Source organism: Sprattus sprattus (genome assembly GCF_963457725.1).
Source record: "Sprattus sprattus genome assembly, chromosome: 11".
NCBI classification, from domain to species: domain Eukaryota; kingdom Metazoa; phylum Chordata; class Actinopteri; order Clupeiformes; family Clupeidae; genus Sprattus; species Sprattus sprattus.
Window position 1 is genome coordinate 2,591,903 of NC_137909.1, and position 20,903 is coordinate 2,612,805.

The 20,903-nt window shown below is 40.4% G+C and overlaps 1 protein-coding gene across 1 annotated transcript; it reads left to right on the top strand.

Moving 5' to 3' along the window:
• Positions 1–680: 680 nt before the first annotated feature.
• Positions 681–10,261, top strand: LOC308372190 (proteinase-activated receptor 2-like; the record flags this gene model as incomplete). Its single annotated transcript, XM_080847318.1, has 2 exons — positions 681–765; positions 9,171–10,261. The coding sequence occupies 2 exons, from the start codon at positions 681–683 to the stop codon at positions 10,259–10,261; spliced, it is 1,176 nt and encodes a 391-aa protein (XP_080703444.1).
• Positions 10,262–20,903: the final 10,642 nt, after the last annotated feature.

Below are 20,903 nucleotides of genomic sequence, written 5' to 3' on the forward strand. Positions count from 1 at the left end.
CACGTGTCGAACCGTGGCACGGCTCCCGACAAAAATCTTATTACGCTCTGAAGTCTCTAGTTCTGCATAAAACAAAGCCATATAGACAATCGACTGGAAAATCAGCGACGAACTTTTTTTTGGTAACAAACCACGACTCGTTCTTTTTTATAAGCTAAAGATTGTGTAGATGCCAGTGAGTGGAACGGGATTCGTTTTCTAAAGGACTTTTCGTGCTTCACCTTGCGGCCTATTCCCCCTTTGGTGAAATGTTGCCCGATTGGCCTAATGAACAATCTGCCAATGGACGACAATGGGGGGGGGGGGGAAGTAATATACACATATTTAATTCATATCCACGCTCAATCTTTTTAAAATTACATACATTTTTGGAGTGTCTCCTAAGCCCAGTACAAATTGAAATTGTAAACGAATTACAGATATAATAAATATATAAATGTAGCGAAGAATTTTTAAAAGAAACCAAATATATATAACAATAAAGTAACCACTACAGTAGTAACTACAGCTGGGACATTTCCAGAAAACGGCAAACTGAACGAAACCACACAGAACAGGTAATGTGATCCCGTATGCGACTGCCCATAATACAGGGTGTGTCACGGTTTCTGTGAGAGGCAGTGAATGTTTGCACACAGTGATCACCTGAGGACGGAAGAAGATTCCTCTTTCATAGTACAATGGCTACCTCAAGACTCGACAACCTGTTGTTGTTGTTTTTCTGTTGTGCTTTGGGTGTTGCTGTTGCGACTGCTACGGGAAAAGGTAGGCTAATAATTTCAAATAGTTTTATGTCCAGAAATATTTTATTGTATTTTGCAATGCATCATCGGTTCTGTGTCATTGTAGACTATCGTAGCTTAAGTTTTGTACGAGCGTGACCTTTCAGCCCCATCAGTTCACATCAACCTTGGGTTGTAGGTTAGACTACTAATGGAGGGCATGGGCACTTCCATGACGCCCAAAAGATACAAAATAAAAACTGTAGGTGAGGTGAATGAGTCGAATGATAACCTTTCATTACATAGCGGCTCACCTCGGCTGCACAGCTATAAACAGTTCGTCAGAAGTAGGCTAAGCCACACCTCAACATTGCTCTCATGCCAACCACGCAGACAAGTTTCGCCACGGTCATGGGACTGAAAAACCAGACTTTCCTGTTTTGTGACGAAATCCGAATCCCAGGCAGAATCCAACCACTGGCTACGGTAGTAGCATTGTAATCTTGTTGGTGCACGTTTTGTAACTCGTATGTTAGGGAACAGCCACGATTATGCTTTATATGGAATGTAAGTGAACAGTTGTGTATGTGTAAGACAGTATAATAGAGTGAAACTAAATTGTAACATATAGGGCTACTAGAAGACAGGCAGAAGCACTGCATAGAAGCAACAGTCTGCAGAGTTGTCATGCCTATACTACTGGGAACCAAAGTACGTAACATTCACAATACAACACAATGGTTTATTGCCAGGGCAATAGGTTACTCAGTGTATTGAAGAGGAGAATTAATAGGGATTCCAGTGCTACCTGTATCCTGCGTTGACTAGTACGGTTCTCTGCTGGACGTGAACCCTTAGTCAACCTGAAATATAGACAACATAGTCCCACACTGGATCTGCCTTCCAATCAGCACTCAGGACCCAGGAGGATGGTGTCATTTAGTGTCTTTTTTTTTTTACCTGGCATTAAAATGTGTTTTGGGTGATTGGATTGCAATCTGAAAGTGCTTGACCACATGAAAGTACAGGTGTAAAGCATTCCAGACGCATTGTGGACGGATTGTGATCCGATCAGCCAAACCACCTCCAGAGGTGTGAAGTGTAGATGGAATTGCATTGTTAATCCACATACAACAACTACGTGGCCAGAAATAGGCGTCATAACAGTGTTTGACTGTTCCAAACCAGCCATGTTTTGAAAAGCAATCAAACATAATAATGCAGCTTCATGGATGGCTTTCTTTGTTTTGGACCCCTACAAATTAGAGGAGATTGTGATGTGAGCTGGACACAGCGATCTGATCTCAGTCCGATCTCTATGTGGACACTGGAGAGACATATTAATACCAATTACAAGTCACACAAATAAAAAATTGAGTACAATTAATTAAAAATAGAGTGTGAAATAACAGTTAAAATTACTTCACTAAAAGTACAATTTCTACTTTAAAAATATGGAGTGTGTCAGTAAAATAATCAAAAGAAACTCCAAAAAGGGTAGAATGTCATAGAAATTTGAATGTAAATGTAAAGATAAATATAAGGGCATGGGGCAATCATTTCTGAGTCCATACATATTCTTATGTTGTGATTGTATAGACAATCCATATATTAAAAATAAATAAATAATTAAATACAGATTTTTGCCAGATTTGTAGACATCAGAAGCACTATTTTCCATTTTCCATACGGTGGTGCTGTAACATACACACTTTTGACATGCTGATGGCGTTATTATCAATACGCAAATATTTCTGTGTATTTTGAAGTTCACCGTTTGAGGCATCATGCACAACTACTACACCTCTGTTGTTCCGTTCTGTTCGGTGTTCCTCTGTTGCGTCCGTCTTTCTACATTAATGACATAATTTCACAGGACTTTAGATTCTCAACCATGCTGACATAATGCAGGCTTCATTCTGTATGCATGTTATGAATTCTCTTTAAGGGGGTCCAGGCACTGGGCTCTGTAAAGCGCCTTGAGACCATTTGAATGTTTTGGCACTATATAAATCAAATGTAATTTAATTGGATTTAATTGAATTCTAAGCTTGCATCTGTAGCTACTTTAGATGTGTGTGGTGAAGGTCATGAGTTTTTAAACATTCAAGCAGAACACAGCTCTGGGACTAAAACAGGTACATTTAGCTTTAGCATGAACAAATCAGATTGGTTCATTTCAGCTTATTTTAATACCTCTACAGTTGATGGAATACTATGCAAGATTCAGTACAGCACTAAAGGCAGTGAATAGCCATAAGAGGTCATTTACAACAATCATTATGGACCAAACACAAATGAGTGTTTAACATCTGATGTGGAATTTCACAAATCAGATGGGTTAATTTGAGGCAATTCTAATATGCTGTTGATTGGTTATGTGAGCACTTTAGGTTTGTATTTGAAAAATGAAAAATGAGGTATTCGAAGTGCAAAATAGTATTCTGTAATTTGTATTCGATGGACCATTCAATTGTATTTATACAACCTTCAAAACGACTAGATGGTCTCAAAGCGCTTTACAGAGCCCGGAGCCTGAACCCCACTGGAGCAAGCACAAAGGTGACAGGGGCAAGGATAAACTCCCTTGAAACCTTGAACAGAACGTTGGCAGGCAATGACGTAAGACATTGATTGATGGATGGATTGATTGATTGATTGATTGATTGATTTGAGATAAAACACTAAATCAGAGACAAGGGTCTTCATGGTCAGGACACAGTCATGGTCATAGTTTTGCACATTTTAACTTTGGTTTAAGGGACTCATTTTGGAATTTGTGAACAGAGTATGTTGGATTCCCTTGAAATGTGGATGCAATCAACATAAGTAAGACTTAAGTTTATGATAAATTGTGAAGGAATATTGGATATTGAGGGCATAATGGTGGGAAATTGATTTGCATGAGACATCACATCACTTAATATACACATTGGACATAAAATTGTGCATGGTTATTAATTGGCCACTTCTGATCACACCAATGTGGCTATTATGAGTCATAGTTGCCACCTAAACTGAACTAATCATTCTAAAACTGATTGTGATAGGTTATGCTGGATTTTACAACAGGTTTTAGCCAAAGTTGTCCTCATAACATTCCATATTACTGCGCATGGAATATTTAAAAGAAAAAAAGACGTTACAAAGTTACAACGTAGCAAGCAACCTAGGTAAAGAGAATGGCATATTTTTCAGTGAATTTTGATTTGCTGGTTGGGATGACGTTTGACGAGTGGTGGGAGACTATTGACCGACTGGAGGAGAAAGAGATAAAAAAAGACCAGGCATGCAGATATTTGTAGTAACAGTTTTAGAAAAGCAATAAGCCCTGCGAGTCGGTGGTTAAATAAGCACACCTTTTTTTGCCGGTAGTGTCAAGTGATTCATCTGGCTGTTGCGTGGCAACGATTTATGTAGGAACTATATTTTGTAGTGGCGGAAGAATGACGTTTTTTTTATTAAACTAGTCTGTTTCTTAAATGTAATTGTCTTTATTTATGAAACCATATCAAATATTTGTAGTAACAGTTTTAGAAAAGCAATAAGCCCTGCGAGTCTGTGGTTTGCGCTGATTTTAGAACAGGTAAGGGGGTTTTAGGCACTCCGTTTCGCGTCGTGCCTAACAACTCCCCTTACCTGTTCTAAAATCAGCGCAAACCACGGCCTCTTGGGGCTTATTGCTTAATACCACACTTTGAAGTAGGGTTTAAATCAGATTACCATACGGGGTTACCAAAGAGTCAAATTTAGTCAGAAAACCTAAGGTGCAAAATTAATCTGAATAGGGTCTCTTGATGAGTAAAGTCATGCACATCGATAGAAAATCATGTATGTGTGTGAGGATAGTATGTCTGTCAGGATGTTTCAGATTGGAATAAGTTATGCTATGCTATGACAACAATACTGCTCTGTTATGCCGTCCTGCCTGTTCCACACTAGCCATTTACGCCCAAAAGTATAAATTATGGGATTGTGATTGCATCCTCCTGTTCAAATGGCACCATTTCATAGGGCGATGTATTGGTGTCTGCTTATGTGCGCAAACCAGTTTCAAATATGAAGTTATTTGTATATACATGATGCATGCAAAATTGATAGATATGATGGGGAGAGAGCATTGAAGTGTTGTACAACAGCTTAGTGGGTATACAGTGTGCTCGTCAGCTTTGTGGTGGTAGTCTGATAATAAGAAGTCTAATGCGAGATCAGTCTTATATTAGATATTAGGAATAAGTTTATTAGTCTTCTGCAGAAGGATCAGAAACACACAGAGTGAACAGCAAGCTGTCTGAGAATCATATGAATTCTCTCACAGGCAGTGTCTATTTAACAGGGTCACAGAGACAAGAAGAACAGGAAGTATCACTCTGTTCCACTACACTATATTCTCAGGGACAGAAAAAGCGATCACCCCATTTCTCCTTAATATTTCACATGCCATGCTTTACTCAATAACACTTGCAATTCGCATCATTTCTAATACAGCTTACTATTACAAGGTTAAGTAGAGTTATGGAACAGAAAACTGTGTCTAGGGGCAAGTATTTACATGTTATGGGGTAGAATAAGTGGATGACCTTGTGGTGGGGGTGGGTAGGTGTAGGCTGAGGCTACTAGTGGATTCGTGGTAGAGACTACAGCAGCATCCCACAGCTAGGCTAGATCTAGACTCGGAGGAGAAGAATGAGACAGTGTGTGGGTAGAGTTTGGTTGCCAATATGTGTTAATGTACTTAATGAGGAACAATTTCCATGGCCATCAGCTTTTGCAAGCCGGTTACACTAAGAGATAGAACATTTTGGTTAGTAGACATCAATTTGATAAATAGATAAGAAGAAGAAACATAAGGTTCTATGGCCACTTTAGTATCAACATTAGCATTAGCAATATGATATAGAAGGAGAGGCTGGATGGCAGGGTTTATGGGGATTTTGTTTATGTTTAGTTATGGTTGGCTGAAGTGATGCATGCAGATTTTAGTTGGGATAGCAAGCGTAGCAAGAAACCCAACTGGCTAGCGACAGAGGCAGCAGGCGTCTCCTACTAAACACAACAATATGGCCAGCAGGAAGAATTGCAGAATTTTGTGACAGGTTTTCGATGCATTATTCGTGACTATGGGATGGACTTAAGGATGTCTCTAGTCTTGATTTGATTATGGAAAGGGGGTCTGCATCTCAGATGGATGCAGGAAGATTATTCCACATGCGGTGGACTGGATAGCTGAAGGCTCTGTCTCCTGCTGTGCTTTTTGATATATGAAACCTGCACTCTGGGAACAAAGTCCTCTTGGTGGGCAATAGGGAACAACTAATTGCTTGAGGTAATTTGGGGCTTAGCCGTTGCATGCTTTGTCTGCTAGAAGGAACACACCATTCCTTTTAAGAGAGAGATTCAATGGTGGGCTTTAGCAACAGGGTCAAAGGGCCTCCTGTAGGGGCTTGGGCCTCTGTGTGAGATTGATACTGTTTGATACAGATGGATACATACTGGGAAACGTGTTCACCCCTGCCTGAATAACAAAACAGTAGTCTAGGTTCTGAAATGTAATGAAACGTTTTTATGCATGATTATGTGTAAGACTTGTGTTTCATTCATTTGCAGGTAATAAATGTCAGAATGTTTATGTGTGTACAATTTAGTGGTAGAAGACGATTTGTTGAACCAAAAATAAATTAACCATTTGAGAACTGAGTGACTGAAGTAACAAGACTTCACACCTTTTCCTTGACTGACTCTCTTATTTGTAAACCAATATCTGTGGTATGCACTTATAGACTTAACTAAAAGTTTGTGATGATTCAGATTTCAGATTCATTGAAATGGTTTGAACCAAGCAGATTCAAGCTCCTAGAGAATTCTGTAAGAAGCAACTACACTTGTATGCTTCAAAGATTGAATCTAAGCAGGGATCTGTTTAAATGTTGTGGGGTGGTTAATAGTACAAGTAAGATGGCAAGTTATGTGTAGTGGCATTTTATTTCATTGTTTATCTTTTCAGAGTTTAGTTATATAGTGGTTCCAAAAAAATACATGCCATGTCACTCCAATATATCTTTTTGTAATTTATCAGTTTTTTAAAGACCTTTGTCAAAACTGTAAATGAGCAAACGCATGTTATGTCTCCTATTTACCAAACCATTTATTTTTGTGAATTGTTAATCTAACAATCAACCTGAATTAATGAATTTAATTTAACGCATTACAAGAATAATGCAATTAACGCAGATGCCTGGGTTTTGTCATTATTTCTGTTAGCACATATTTAGGTTAATAGTTAAAATATCTGGGGCGCCCAATGTACACCCGACACGGAGCTTAGTCTCACAAGCTTGCAAGTTTATTGAGCATTTATTGGACTCCCAACCAGGGGCGGACTGGGGGGAAAAAGTGGCCCGGGAGTTACTGTCAGACCGGCCCACTCAATACACGGTGCGCGGCCCACTAAGTACACAGCGCGCTGCCCACTCAGTACACACCGCATTGCCCACTCAATGGATCGCACGTATCGGTCAGTGGCCTACTGGGAAAAATACCCATAGACTTAACCATATTTTGGTTGATTACAAAGAAATTACATCATATATGCTTGTTTTTTAATAACATTTGGATCCACCAATTTGCCTGGATGGACACATGGAATTAAATGATACTGGCTATTGTAACACTCCAAGGTAGGTATAGTTTGCAAGATGAATAGTATCAGATCAGATCAGATGGTTATCAGATCAGATGGTTATACGTATAACTACAAAGCCTATTGGTTAGTACACTCAAAGCGTATTAGATAAATATACTTGAAATTAGTGCTGTCAAACTATTACAATATTTAATCGCAATTTTTTGTCCATTATAAATGTCCCTTCATTTATTTTGTATCCATTTATCCATGTTTTATTCCAGAATCATCTATCTAGATAACATAAGTGTTGTGAAACGCAAGCTTTACTTGGCCAATTCAACACCTTTAGATAACATATTAACAATCTATATAACATATTAACATTGTTTATAATGTAAGTGTTGGTGTAACACAGTGATTTTAGCATAACAAACTAGCTGGTTAACTTATTTGACACAAGTTACAGTATTAGAAATGATAAGATTGCCCTATTTACAACTACCACCATGGATAGCTTGCTCATCGATTGTAAGCAAGTGACTACGGCTAACATGTTAAAATAGATAATCTCGATGTTGACAACAGCTTGCTTATTTTACCAGATCATAACCGTCTCAATTTAAGACATACCGTTAGCTAGGCTTGCTGTAGGGAACGTTACCTCATCTGTGAATAGCAAGCTAACATTTGTCAAGGTCAACGCCACATCTTACCTTATCACTGTCACCAGTCAGTGGTTTTCCAAATAAAATGTAGGCTAGAGTTGACATTTAATAACACCTAAAACTAAATCAGACTGACGGAAGAGATTGACAGAGGCAGCAGCAAGCTGTGCCTCATCCGTGTTAAGGGCTAGGGCTGACTGCACACGTCAATACGGTTGCGTGTCCTGGCTGGGCTTGTAAGAATCCCAGAATCCTCTAGGCCTACCTCAATCGGCACAGCTGAGAACACTTCGGCTGTGTAAGAACCAATTTTCAGGTGTTCATTAATAACATAGAGATATCAAAGTCCGTAAAACACATTTAAGAAGTAACGTAAAAAAAAAAAAATAAAAAAAAAAATCGAAAAATAGTCACCATAGGTGTGAAGACAGATTGTAAGTAGGAGTATAATATAGTGCTTCTCAATTCATGGATGTCTTAGAGAAAACTAGATTAATGTTGTCTTCAGAAGCTATGAAATATATTATACTGATATGCGCTGCGAGTGGGCCTGATGGCGGTGGGCCGGTTGATGATTATGATGGGCTGGTGTATTGGGCCATCGGCCCACCGGGGATATCCCCGGTATTCCCGATGGCCAGTCCGCCCCTGCTCCCAACTAACACAACAGGCTGCACAACATGTTCTTACTTCCTACATCCTGACCCTGCTAGCTCCCTCCAAAGTGTTTACTTCCCCTAAAGTCTGTCTCTCTTCTTCACTGCTTTTCCGTATCTTCATCTCAAACCCTGTTTCAAAATAAAAATCCTTTTACACTTAACGTGCTACACATAAAACAAATATGCCTTTTAAGCTGACAGTCAATTTTGACTTGATGGTTTTATTGGAAGAATGTATTTCACAGGGAGGAAAGAGGAATCTATGTGTTATACTTCCTTTGTGTTGATTAACAATTAATTCTGAGATTTTACCTTTAAATGACCATGATCACAAATGTCAGTCTTAAGAAAAAGAAAAAAAAATCACGGCAAATTGTGTGATTTATTAGTTAATTGAATTGATTAACAGCACCAATTAATGCATTACTTTGAATCATATTGATGAGATGCTTATATGTGATTCCAAATTCAGTGACATTGAATCTCTTTTTCATATCAGCTGTAGGGGAAGGAAGAGGATTTATTGGAAAGGTAGATGAAAACTCAGACCAAGTGGTCGTAGACCCAGCCACGGCAGGAGCTCTTAGAAGCGGCCTTACCACCGTCTTCCTCCCCATCATCTACATCGTTGTCTTCGCTGTTGGTCTGCCAGCCAACATCATGGCTCTCTGGGTCTTCCTCTTCAGAACCAAGAAAAAGCACCCAGCCACCATCTACATGGCCAACCTGGCTGTGTCTGATCTGCTCTTCGTCATCTGGATCCCCCTGAAGATTGCCTACCACTTCAATGGGAACAACTGGATTTATGGAGAGGGTCTATGCAAAGTCTTGATCGGTTTCTTCTATGGCAACATGTATTGTTCCATTCTGTTCATTACCTGCCTGAGTGTTCAGAGGTACTGGGTAGTGGCCCACCCATTCTCCCAGTTGAAGACCAATAACCGTGTGGCTCTTCTTCTCTCTCTCTTCATCTGGCTCTTCATCTGGGTCAGCACCAGCCCACTCTACCTCTACCAACAGACAGCCTATATCCACGACCTTGGCATCACCACCTGCCATGATGTCAGCAGGATTGACCCCAAAAATGTCTTTGAGTCGATTCAGCACTCGTACTATTACTTCATGACCATGGCGGGTGTGGCTTTCCTGATTCCATCTGTAGTGATTATAGTAGCTTACGCCATGCTGCTCCGTGCTGTTGGAAACTCAATGGGCGAAGGCAACGCTGGAAAGAATCGGAGGAAGGCTGTGGTGCTGATCATCACGGTGCTGGTCGTGTTCCTCGTGTCTTTCATCCCAAGCAATGTGATGCTGGTGGCTCACTACTCCCTTCTGAGGGCGAGGGCAGAAAACAACGCCTACGGGTTCTACATCACCACACTTTGTATGGCGAGCCTCAACAGCTGCCTAGACCCGTTCATCTACTACTTTGTGTCCGATGACTTCAGAGAACACGTCAAGAACATCCTTCTCTGCCGCAGCAACAGGACTGTGGAGAGGATGAGAGTGTCCTTCAGCTCCATGAAGTATTCAACCAAGACAAAGACCTACCTGTCTGAGAACTCCACCACCCAAACCAGTTCTTGCTAATTCAAAAAGTTGTCGATCTACAATAACTATTGCATCAACATAAGGAGAGAAGAATTGAAAGCGTTTTTGCATAAGTGTTGTTGCTGCCAAACTTGCCCATGACCATGCTGTGAAAAGGCTACGTTTTTAGTTTTAGTCTTCCAAGATATTGAATATAAACCTTAACATTATACACTGATGACCTGCATGTTATTTGCTGTGAACCATTACTTTTTTGAGTTTGGGTGGACCTATTTTATCTTTCTTTCCTGCCTATACCCCATAGTGGGGCAACATGTTTTTGTCTGGCCTGACCTAGTATTATCATGTTGAATCACATGTGGTAGTGTAGATCACTTACTCGCAAGTTAACCTCGAGAAAATAAATATATATGATATATATATATGTAAGAGATATATACCACATGAGATACAATATGATAATACTATATATTTATCAATGCCTCTATTATTTACTGGATTTCTTTACTCTCACCAGGGTTGGTTCATATGTTGATCATTTAAGATGTTTTTCCTTTAAGCTGTAATATTTATAAAATGATTCATTTAAATAAATCTTTTCTAAACTAACATTTGTATTTTCTGTATCTCTACTCTGAGAAAACAGCACCACTTGGGGAAAGTCAATGTGCATCGTCTTTGACTGGAAATGTAACACTGAGGCTGTCTGCAGGAAAGGACAGAGCAGACTATACTTCTTGCCTTGCCCTGAGGCTGTCTGCAGGAAAGGGCCGAGCAGACTCCTAGGCGTAGGTTCTTAAATATGTGCAGTAACATGCTGCAAAACTTTCACCAGTCAGTTGTTGTGAATGCACTTTTCTTTGTAGCTGTCTGTTGGGGCAGCAGCATCAGAGCCAGCGTCACTAAGAAACTGAACCAGCTGATAAAGAAGGCTGCTCTGGAATCTCCGAAAAATAGAATACATAAAATGTGTAACATAAGATAGAAAATAAAACTGCATAGATATAGTTTATCCAACCCCTTAATATCACAATGAAGATCAATGTAAAAACGCATTTAAAGGGTGGTGCACAAGTTGCTGCTTTTTAAGCATTGCTACAGGATCCTAGGTGTAGGTTAAGTGAAAGGGGGATGTCCCATCCCAGGATAGTATCCTTCAATGGAACATCCTGTGCATAGGCACAGATGCCATCTTGTGGTCACTCCAAGTACCACTGTACTTATAATACTTTCTAAGGTGTATTTGTGTCATCTTTAGTGAATGCAAAGAACTAAACAAAAAAAAATAATAAAAAGGTTTTGGAATATGGAGAAGTGGGGGGGGGGGGGCTAGGCTAAAGGCTGGCCTGTAGTGTTATCCACTGGGAAGCCCTTGTCGTGTTTGTATTTTTTTAAATTGTGAAAACAATCCTGGGCGGGAGTTGTAAAAACTTCTGTCGGGTAGCCTACGTGAGCGACTGCACTCAACTTGAGAACAGTGCACCCAGAAGCGGCAGGTGTAGTACAGCATAGACTGTAGTAAGGTCTGGTGTGTACGGACGGGATACAGTTATACCGTGGTGAGTAGGATGTTTTATCCCCTTAATTGTGTGTTTTGAGAGTCGGTTAGTTGGTTAAGTGGGCGTATAGCCTATGAGCTGTGGCTCGGTAATGTGTATTGGTAATCATGTGGTCTGAAGCAATTGCTGCACACAGCTTGTTGAGTTTTCGGTAAGGTATGTATGGCTGTAGGATCCAGCGTTTAACGTTGAAGTAAGATTTCCGGTAAGCAACACGTTATAGGGATACGTTTGTTGTTTTACACGCTGTTTAATGAGGATTTGTCCAGGACAGCTACAGCGCGCGCACCAGTGTGCACAGACACCATTTTTTTGTACGTAATGCAAATACACAAATGACAATAGTTTATAAACAAGCATACAGATACTTTTACTTCACTTTGACGTGCGCGTTGAATGGTACATGCACTGCATTTATATAGTGCGTTTCTACTCAGAGAGCACTCAAAGCATAGCCTGGATACCAGCCTGAACTCCGCCCACAAAATTTTTGGTCCGGGAGATTCAGTCTGGAGTCGAGCTAGTTGGGAGGGTTTAAACGGCCCCGAAAAGGGATCTGACCATTCAAATTGTAAGGGCGGGCTTTATACGTTGATGGACAGGCATAGATAGATTACCGGTATACATCGAACAAAGATGGCGCCGTCTCGGGAGCTTAGTGGGACATATTTGATATGATTTAAGGTATCTACACGACTTTTTTTATGTCTACATTGACTCGGTTAGTTGTGTATACGCAACACCAATGTTGCCTAGGATTGTAGGTCTTAACTTATGCACTCTAGACCATTATTGAAAGGTTATGCTAACAGCGTAGACAAAAAGAACATTAGAACTAATGGTAGCTTCTAGCCTTGAGTGCTAATTAAGTAACGTCTCAACAGATATTGACAGCGCATTCATTTTGAAAGAGGAACAGAGAAACGCGATCAAGGCATTTGTCGATTGAAAAGATGTTTTTGCCGTCCTTCCTATCAGGTAAAAGTTTAATCTATCAGATGGTAATAATACTACGTTGCTCTGATTGGTTCTAGGTATCCAATTCAGCGAAGAGGAATTTTCTTTCCTGGTTCGTTGAAACACGCCCCATAATCACAGCCCAGTGGTCCGGTCTCAGACTCATATTCTGACTAGAATTATGAGTATGACATCGTCAGGCTACTCAAAGCACTCAGCAGACTAACTTGCTCATCCGGAGCGGTTAGGGGTTCACTGTCTTGCTCAAGGTAGTAGGGAGATGACGACGTAACATTATCAGCAGTTCCTTCTTGAGGAGCAAGGGGGAAACGGGATCGAACTAGCAACCTTTCTACTTACCTTCTCTCCCTTCTTGCACTCACAATCACACACACTGTTCTTTTCAACTCCTGCTGCCCCCCCCCCCCCCCCCCCCACACACACACACAGTCACACACACACACAGAGGCTCACAGAATGTACAAGCATCAAAGTGGAGTGACAAACTTCTGTCTTCTTGACCCACTGAACTATCTGACTGCAGATTAGATTAGAATGTTGTCTATAACGGGGGAAGGGGGGTGAGGGGTTACCACTTTGATGCTTGAGAAGATGTACAGCAGTTAGATTGTTTAAAGGCAGTTTATTTAAAGTGATGTGAGAAATACCTATCAGTGTTCATTGGGTCATGGCGCAGTGGAACTACTAACGCCTGGTAGACCTTAAGCAGCCTGGTGTCACCTTCCCTTTTGTGTTTGATCCAGCTTTAATGGCTGAGTTGAAGTCTGCCTTGGGCTAGTGTGACTGGGCAGGACCGTATACCCTGTGCTTGATAGAGGTTTGGAGGAGTACCAAGAACCAGGCTGCCGTCCCTCTGTACAGGGGCAAACACAGAACTCAAAAGAAAGATGAACATGCTGCTCCTATGCCTCAGTCCAGTGTGCAGACACCCGCTCCTGACCAAGACCCAGAAGCGGCACCCTCCTCCAGCTGGACACCTCTCTCTGGCACACCATCCCTTGGATAAACACCCTCCTCCAGCTAGGCACCCCTCTCTGGCACACCGTCCTCTGGATAAACACCATCCGTTGGTCATCTGCTATCTAAAGCAGGAGATGTCGATAGACAACCACCAGGAACCTCCAGCAGCAATGGGTAAGTTAACATAAAAGTGTGGACGTAACATAATGCAAACATGTTTAACATGATTACTCCTTTACACCTGGTTTGTCTTTAAACACAAGCCAGGAAAAACTTCCGGAGCCTCAGCGGCTGTGGCCCTCTTTAACAGAGGGGAGACGTATACTGTTCCTGTGGTCACTATGGGGCCGGCTATTGTCAATCCACCTGCACCTGCCCACTTCTGAGACAAGATTCCATCGACAAAATTGTGGAAGGCATCTTGGACAGCAGCAGCAGCACCACCACCAGCCATAAGAGAAGAGAAGAGAAGAGAAGAGAAGAGAAGAGAAGATAGATAAATACTTTATTAATCCCGTGGGGAAATTCTGGGATCTTGCAGCTCTCACATATTAACAATAATTACAAACAATACAGACATTACAAACAATACAATTCAGCTATGTACATAGTGTAAAGTGCATAATAATTAAAGTTTCAGGAGGGGGTAATTAACATTGCCCATGATGGCCAAGAGCTTGCCCCGCATCCGTCTCTCTACCACAGTCCCCAGTGAGTCCAGGTTCTGCCCCACCACTGAGCTCGCCTTTCTGACTAGTTTGTCCAGCCGCCCAGTGTCCCTCTTAGATGTGTTGCCTCCCTAGCAGACTGCAGCAAAAAAGAGCACACTCGCCATAACAGATTGATAAAACATAAACAGCATCTCTTTACATATATCAAAGGACTTGAGTTTCCTCAGGAAGAACAATCTGCTCTGCTGAGAAGAGAAGAGAAGAGAACAAATCTTGATGCGAGACTGAAGAAACTATTATTGCTTTATTGTTTTCCAGAAATCTTCCCCTGCTGCCGAGGTCCTCCCCATGGCCCGAGTGCACATTCACATTTGTTGTACACACACACATAGTACTCTCTTGTTTACAGTCATTTGGAGCGCAGGAATATACTGTGCCCTCCACAAATATTGGCACCCCTAGTAAATATGTCTTAGCTGTTAATCCTCTTGGTTTTTCACTCAAAATATTTACAAAAATCTTACCTTTTCATTGAAGTAAAATTAATTGTTGACATTAAATAAATATTTTCCCCCAAAACATGTGTGCCACAATTATTGGCACCCCTAGAAAAATCTTTAATTAAAATCTAACTGAAGTATATTTCCAGTCACATTTTACATTTTTAAGTTCACCTGTTTGATAAGGAACTCTTATGAAGTCAACCATGACTTCCAGTTCCACTGGCGTACAAATATGAGGTGACACAGGCCAAATTCCATTAGTCCTTCATCACTATGGGAAAGACCTAAATAACACAGTGACGATGTGCGTCGAAAAGTTGTTTAGCTGCACAAATCAAGAAATGGACACAAGAAAATCTCTTAACAGTTGAAAATACCCATTTCCACTATCATGTAAATAATTAAGAAGTTTAAAGCGACAGGAGATGTTAAGAATCAGCCTGGAAGAGGACGTGTCTGTACATTGACCCCACGCACCGTGAGGGGGATGGTTCTACTGGCAAAATAATCTCCAAGGATCACAGCTGGAGAATTGTAGAGGTTAGTTGAGTCTTGGGGTCAGAAAGTCTCCAAAACTACCATCAGACGCCACCTACATCACCACAAGTTGTTTTGGAGGGTTGCCGGAAAAAAGCCTCTGCTGTCAATCAACAACAAACTAAAGCGCCTACAGTTTTCCAAATGTAAGTCAGACTTTCAATGGGACTGAGTTATATGGTCAGATGAGACCAAAATAAAGCGTTTTGGCAACAAACATCAAAGGTGGGTTTGGCGTACACAGAAGATAGCCATATAGAAAAGCACCCCATACTCATTGTGAAGTATGGTGGCAGATCTTTGATGTTGTGGGGCTGTTTTTCTTCCAAAGGCCCTAGACATCTTGTTAGTATACATGGGGCCTCATTTATAAAAAGTTGCGTAGAAACCATCCTACATTTTGTCTAAGACATTTCCTGAAATGAGCGTAAGTTAGATCCACAGAAAACGGACGTACACACAAAAAACATGTGTACGCCAATCCTTGGGTTGTAAATCACAAATGGTCGTTGAATTGTGCGCAACTGAATCTCCGCCCTCAAAACGCCCCTATTTAATCTAATCAGCATATTATCAATGCACAAACAGAGCGCATCCTCAATGCACTAACTCTCTGTGACAGTGGCAATCAAGAAAGAAACATGTAAACAGAAGAATTAAAGTGAGGCTGACATCGACTTTCTGCTGATGGAAGAGCTGATGCGGGCCAAAACATCGTTAGATAGCCTGTCTGGTGGCGTAATGGCAAAAGCAAAGTATTTGACATGTTGTAGACACGTCTCCGAAGCACTAGCACCTGAGGCACGAACAGCACCAGAAGCCGCGTCTGCGGCAGCAGCACCAAGGCTTTGGTGCCCTCCACTATCGACCTGTGCTGTATTGAAGTGGGCTTCCTAGGCTGTCTGAGTGTGCGAAATCTGGATGAGAATACATTGGGAACCCTGTTTTACGCAGGAAATCCTCTTTCACATTTTGCAGGGCACTGTATGGAAATCTAATAAATTGCGGGCATATGGGATAGCAGGGTATATACAGCAATCCTTAAGTTCAATTTAATACCTTTTTAATACCTTTTTTACTACCTTCTGATTTTTTTTAAAAACCATCACGACACTGAGTTGCAAGTGTTTATCAGCGACCTTTCTAATGTTTACGCAGATTTTGACATATATAACACTATACACAAACATAATAGATTTAGAGACTCAGTGATGGTGACCACATATTGCACATATTTATTTCATTTTTTTTAAACAAAGTTCACAGCTCCAAGCTATAATTTTTCTAAATTATTTCCAAAGCCCATATAGAACCACAGACAGCAATTATTGTATTAGTTTATCTGTCTGCAATACCTCTCTCGGCCTCTACGCAACTTTGCGCCCTCAAACTTGCCAGGCATAGACAGTAGAAGAGAATACACGCAGCGATTCACAACATTGGATACAGGACTGTTAGCGATTATTGAACTAAATTAAAAAGAGTGAACGTGCCGTTGACAGACACCAGAATGAACGGGTTCACAGAATCGTTCATCAAGCAGTAATACAGTACGTTCAGTTTACCACAAAAACCATGAACGAGTTCATGAACTTTCGTAGAATTAACTGCACTCACCGACCGCGCATTCCAATTTTATGTTTAGTGGATTGCATATGCGACCATCCAGTTGACATTGATGTTTTTTTTTTTACAAACCGAACAATAAGCCTGCCGGTTATTCCCTACTACAGGCCTGAGCCAGTCCATAAACGCTGAGTCTTGTCAGAAAACTTTCATTTGCCCATTGACGACGACGATGGGTGTCGGGACGTTGAAGATTTGCTAAGCAGGTCAAAAACGTAAACCAGCCATTTGGCTACCCAGTTGAAGGTGTTTGAGATGTCGAACGACCACTGAATATGACGTCAGCATCAAACATACACGTTTAGACTGATACGGAAGATCTTTCATTTTGTGCCAGCTTTGCTAAAACCTGCATTTAAACGAACTAACGCGAACTTAGGCAGATATAATTCCAATCAGAATAGGACACCTGATAGTCTGAAAAAATAATACCTATTTACAAAAAAATAATACCCCTAAAACAACATTTAATGGCCTTAAATTTGGCCATTTTAATTTATCACCTTTTAATACTTTTTAAAACCCCGCGGACACCCTGGATAGTATACTGCGAACAACATCAGGCAAAATTCTGCTTAATGATGACGGGGATTGCTCGACTGGTCTCCAATTTCTAATCGGAACGTTCCTGTAGCCAGGAATCCAAGAACGGACAATACCTGAACGTGTATGGCCTGGTTGCCTCTGGTTCGCCTCTCTACACGAGAGGCCATTTGGGCACAACGCTCTTGGCAAGCGGTGCCTGCTTATCAGACATACATCATCCTGTGTCAAAAAGTCTGCGCGATCACAAAAAAAACCTCTCTCTCCTTATTGCGCAGTTGGCAATATCCTCTAACAACGCCAATGCAGCCATATCTCCTACTGAAAACTAAGCCACTATTAGACTTTTTATAGGCTATAAGTTTGAGCGAAATGTTTTACACTTGTGAAATTAAAACGGAATACCTATAAGACGTGAATCTCATTCATGTGTGAATTATTCTAATAGTTTATTTGATTTTATTGAGCGAAACATTAATTTGGCCTTTCACCATTAGTCCAAATGGTGACGGTGGTGCTGACGATGATGATGATGAAACTGCGTGTCGGCTGTCGGCGCTCGGAGAGTCCTGAATTCCTGCAGTACTCCAGTATTGCCGCAAGGAAATGTGCTTACACGAACTGAAACCAGACGTAGAGATACGTCCTTTTCTACGTCTAAGACGGTTTTTATAAATCTGTACTTAGACGTGGATTTGATCGCACGCACAGTCTAAGATCAGTTCTGTGCGTAAGTACGTTTTATAAATGAGGCCCATGGTATCATGGACTCTATAAAATACTAGCAGATATTAAATGAAAAACGAACTGCCCCCTCCAGTTAGCCTTAAAATGGGCCGTGGTTGGACCTTCCAGCAGGACAATGATCCTAGGCACACCTCAAAATCAACACAAAAATGGTTCACCGACCACAGAATAAAGGTTTTGCCATGGCCATCACAGTCCCCTGACCTGAACCCCATAGCAAATCTGTGGGATGAGCTGTAGCCAAGTCTACAAACGTTGACCTCAGATTTGAAGGATCTGGAGAGATACTGTATGAAGGAATGGTGTCAGATCACGTGCCATGTGTTCACTAACCTCATCACGCATTATAGGAGAAGACTCAGAGCTATTATCTTGGTTAATGGAGGCTGCAAAAAACATTACATTAAGGGGTGCCAATAATTGTGGCACACATGTTTTGGGGGAAAATATTTATTTAATGTCAATGTTTTTTTTTTTTTTTAATAATTGTACTTCAATGAAAAGGTAAGATTTTTGTGAATATTTCGAGTGAAAGACTGAGAGGATAAACAGCAAAAACATATTTTTTTATAGCCTGTTTAGCTCATATTCACTAGGGGTGCCAATATTTGTGGAGGGCACTGTATGTCTGTTTGACATTTTCAATTAGTCATTTTATATTAATGCTGGCCTTAAATGTTCCTTATCATTTCTGGAATGCTTATCTTTATGATAACAAACCACACTTTTACATTTGTATGAAACGTGTTGCCCCTTTTTGATCTATTTAACTTGATACATATATTTAGTCTGTTATGAATGTGACTATTTTATGTTATATCTGTGAGATTAAGACTGTATGTTTAACTGACCTTAATGCATGGCATGTTCTACTTGTGATATAAACTAGCACTATATGTATTTATTTAGCATATTCTATTCTGCCACCCAACTCCTTACTCTGTCCCCTGATCAGCTTTCCTACTCACCCAGGCCAGCATCATGCAGAAGTTTCCTTCTTTTTAAAGGGAGCTTTGTCATTGCTAATAGGGGTTTGGTTGTCATTTTCCTTTGTCATTGTATTATGTATGTACTGTATGTAACAGTTGGTTGCCCACGGCTAAATAAAAGAGAGTGGCTACACAGTATCTAGGTATTGTATTTGAACTAGTTCAGAAGAATCTAAGTAGGACTCAAGGAGGTAAATTAATGTGATACCACAAGTTTTAAATTTAAGCTTAAAATTAATTATGACATTTATTAATACAGTTCAATAAATATAAATACACAATGTATGATATAAATAACAATAAATAAAATAAACAGAGTGTAACAAATAAACTGCAAAGTGCAGCGCAATAAATAACAATATTAGATCACAGAAACCTACCTCTTATTTGGGTGCACCCTTATATAACTAAATTAAACATGTTATTATCATTACTTATCTCCCTCTGGAACGAAATACTGTTTTCTGATTGGCTAATGGGGTGTACATTAAGTTCGTATAACCGGACACCTTGGACGTAGTCCCAGTAGAAACATTAAATCGCTGTTCCATATCAATGCTCTTGAATGGTTACCATTGACAACCAACGTAACGTTTATTTTTTGACAGCTAGGATAATTTGAACCAAGATGGCGGCGTGTTGGGACAAGTTAGTGGGCAATGTTTTATGTCAATTAAGCTATCTACACGACTTTTTATATGTCTAAATTGACTTGGTTAGTTGTTTATGTTCTACACGAATGTTGCAGAGTATTGTCATTCTTAACTAAAAGTCTCGAATATTATTTGAAGGCAAAAAAAACATTGAAACAGATGGTAGCTCACACGGCTAACTAGCCGGCTCGATTGTGAGCCTTCGACCAAAATTACTAAACTTGACCTCCCTGTTGCTCTGTCCAACTTCACCATCAACGGAAACGTGGAGTTCAACTGTAAATAGTAAAACCTTATGAACAATACCTGTGTCCGTGTGTCCGTTTACTTTACAGAGGTGAGCTCATGAGTGTCACTTTGCAGCAATGCCCGGGGAAACTAAAGGTCCAGTTCCACGCACTACTTTCTCTAACGGGAGCACTAGGCTTCAAATCAAGAATTCATCAGGTAATTATGCATAGTAAATTTCCTAAAGATAAAGGAAATTCTAAATAATAATAATAATAAAAACATTTTTGGATGTTGTTAACGGGAGATAAGCGGGATAACGGCCTCCGAGCTGTCCAGTTCTACACAGTTAATGGACTTCCGCGTCGTGGTGTTCTTTGCCCCGCAGCGTCCATTAACTTCGTAGAACTGGAAAGCTCGTCGGCCGTTATCCCTTACACAATTCATTCATAAAACGAATTTGATTAAAACCATTCAGCATTTAAAGGTAACTTCAAAGTTCCGTTCAATTCATGTAAGTGTTCAAAGTACATTAAAAACATTCAATATTTCAGTTCAGTTCATGTAAGTGTTCAAAGTACATTAAAAACATTCAATATTTCAATTCAGTTCATGTGTTCAGTTCAAGTGTTTCAAAGTATAAGTGTTCCAGTTAATTTCCTTGTATAGTAAATTAAACATCAAATG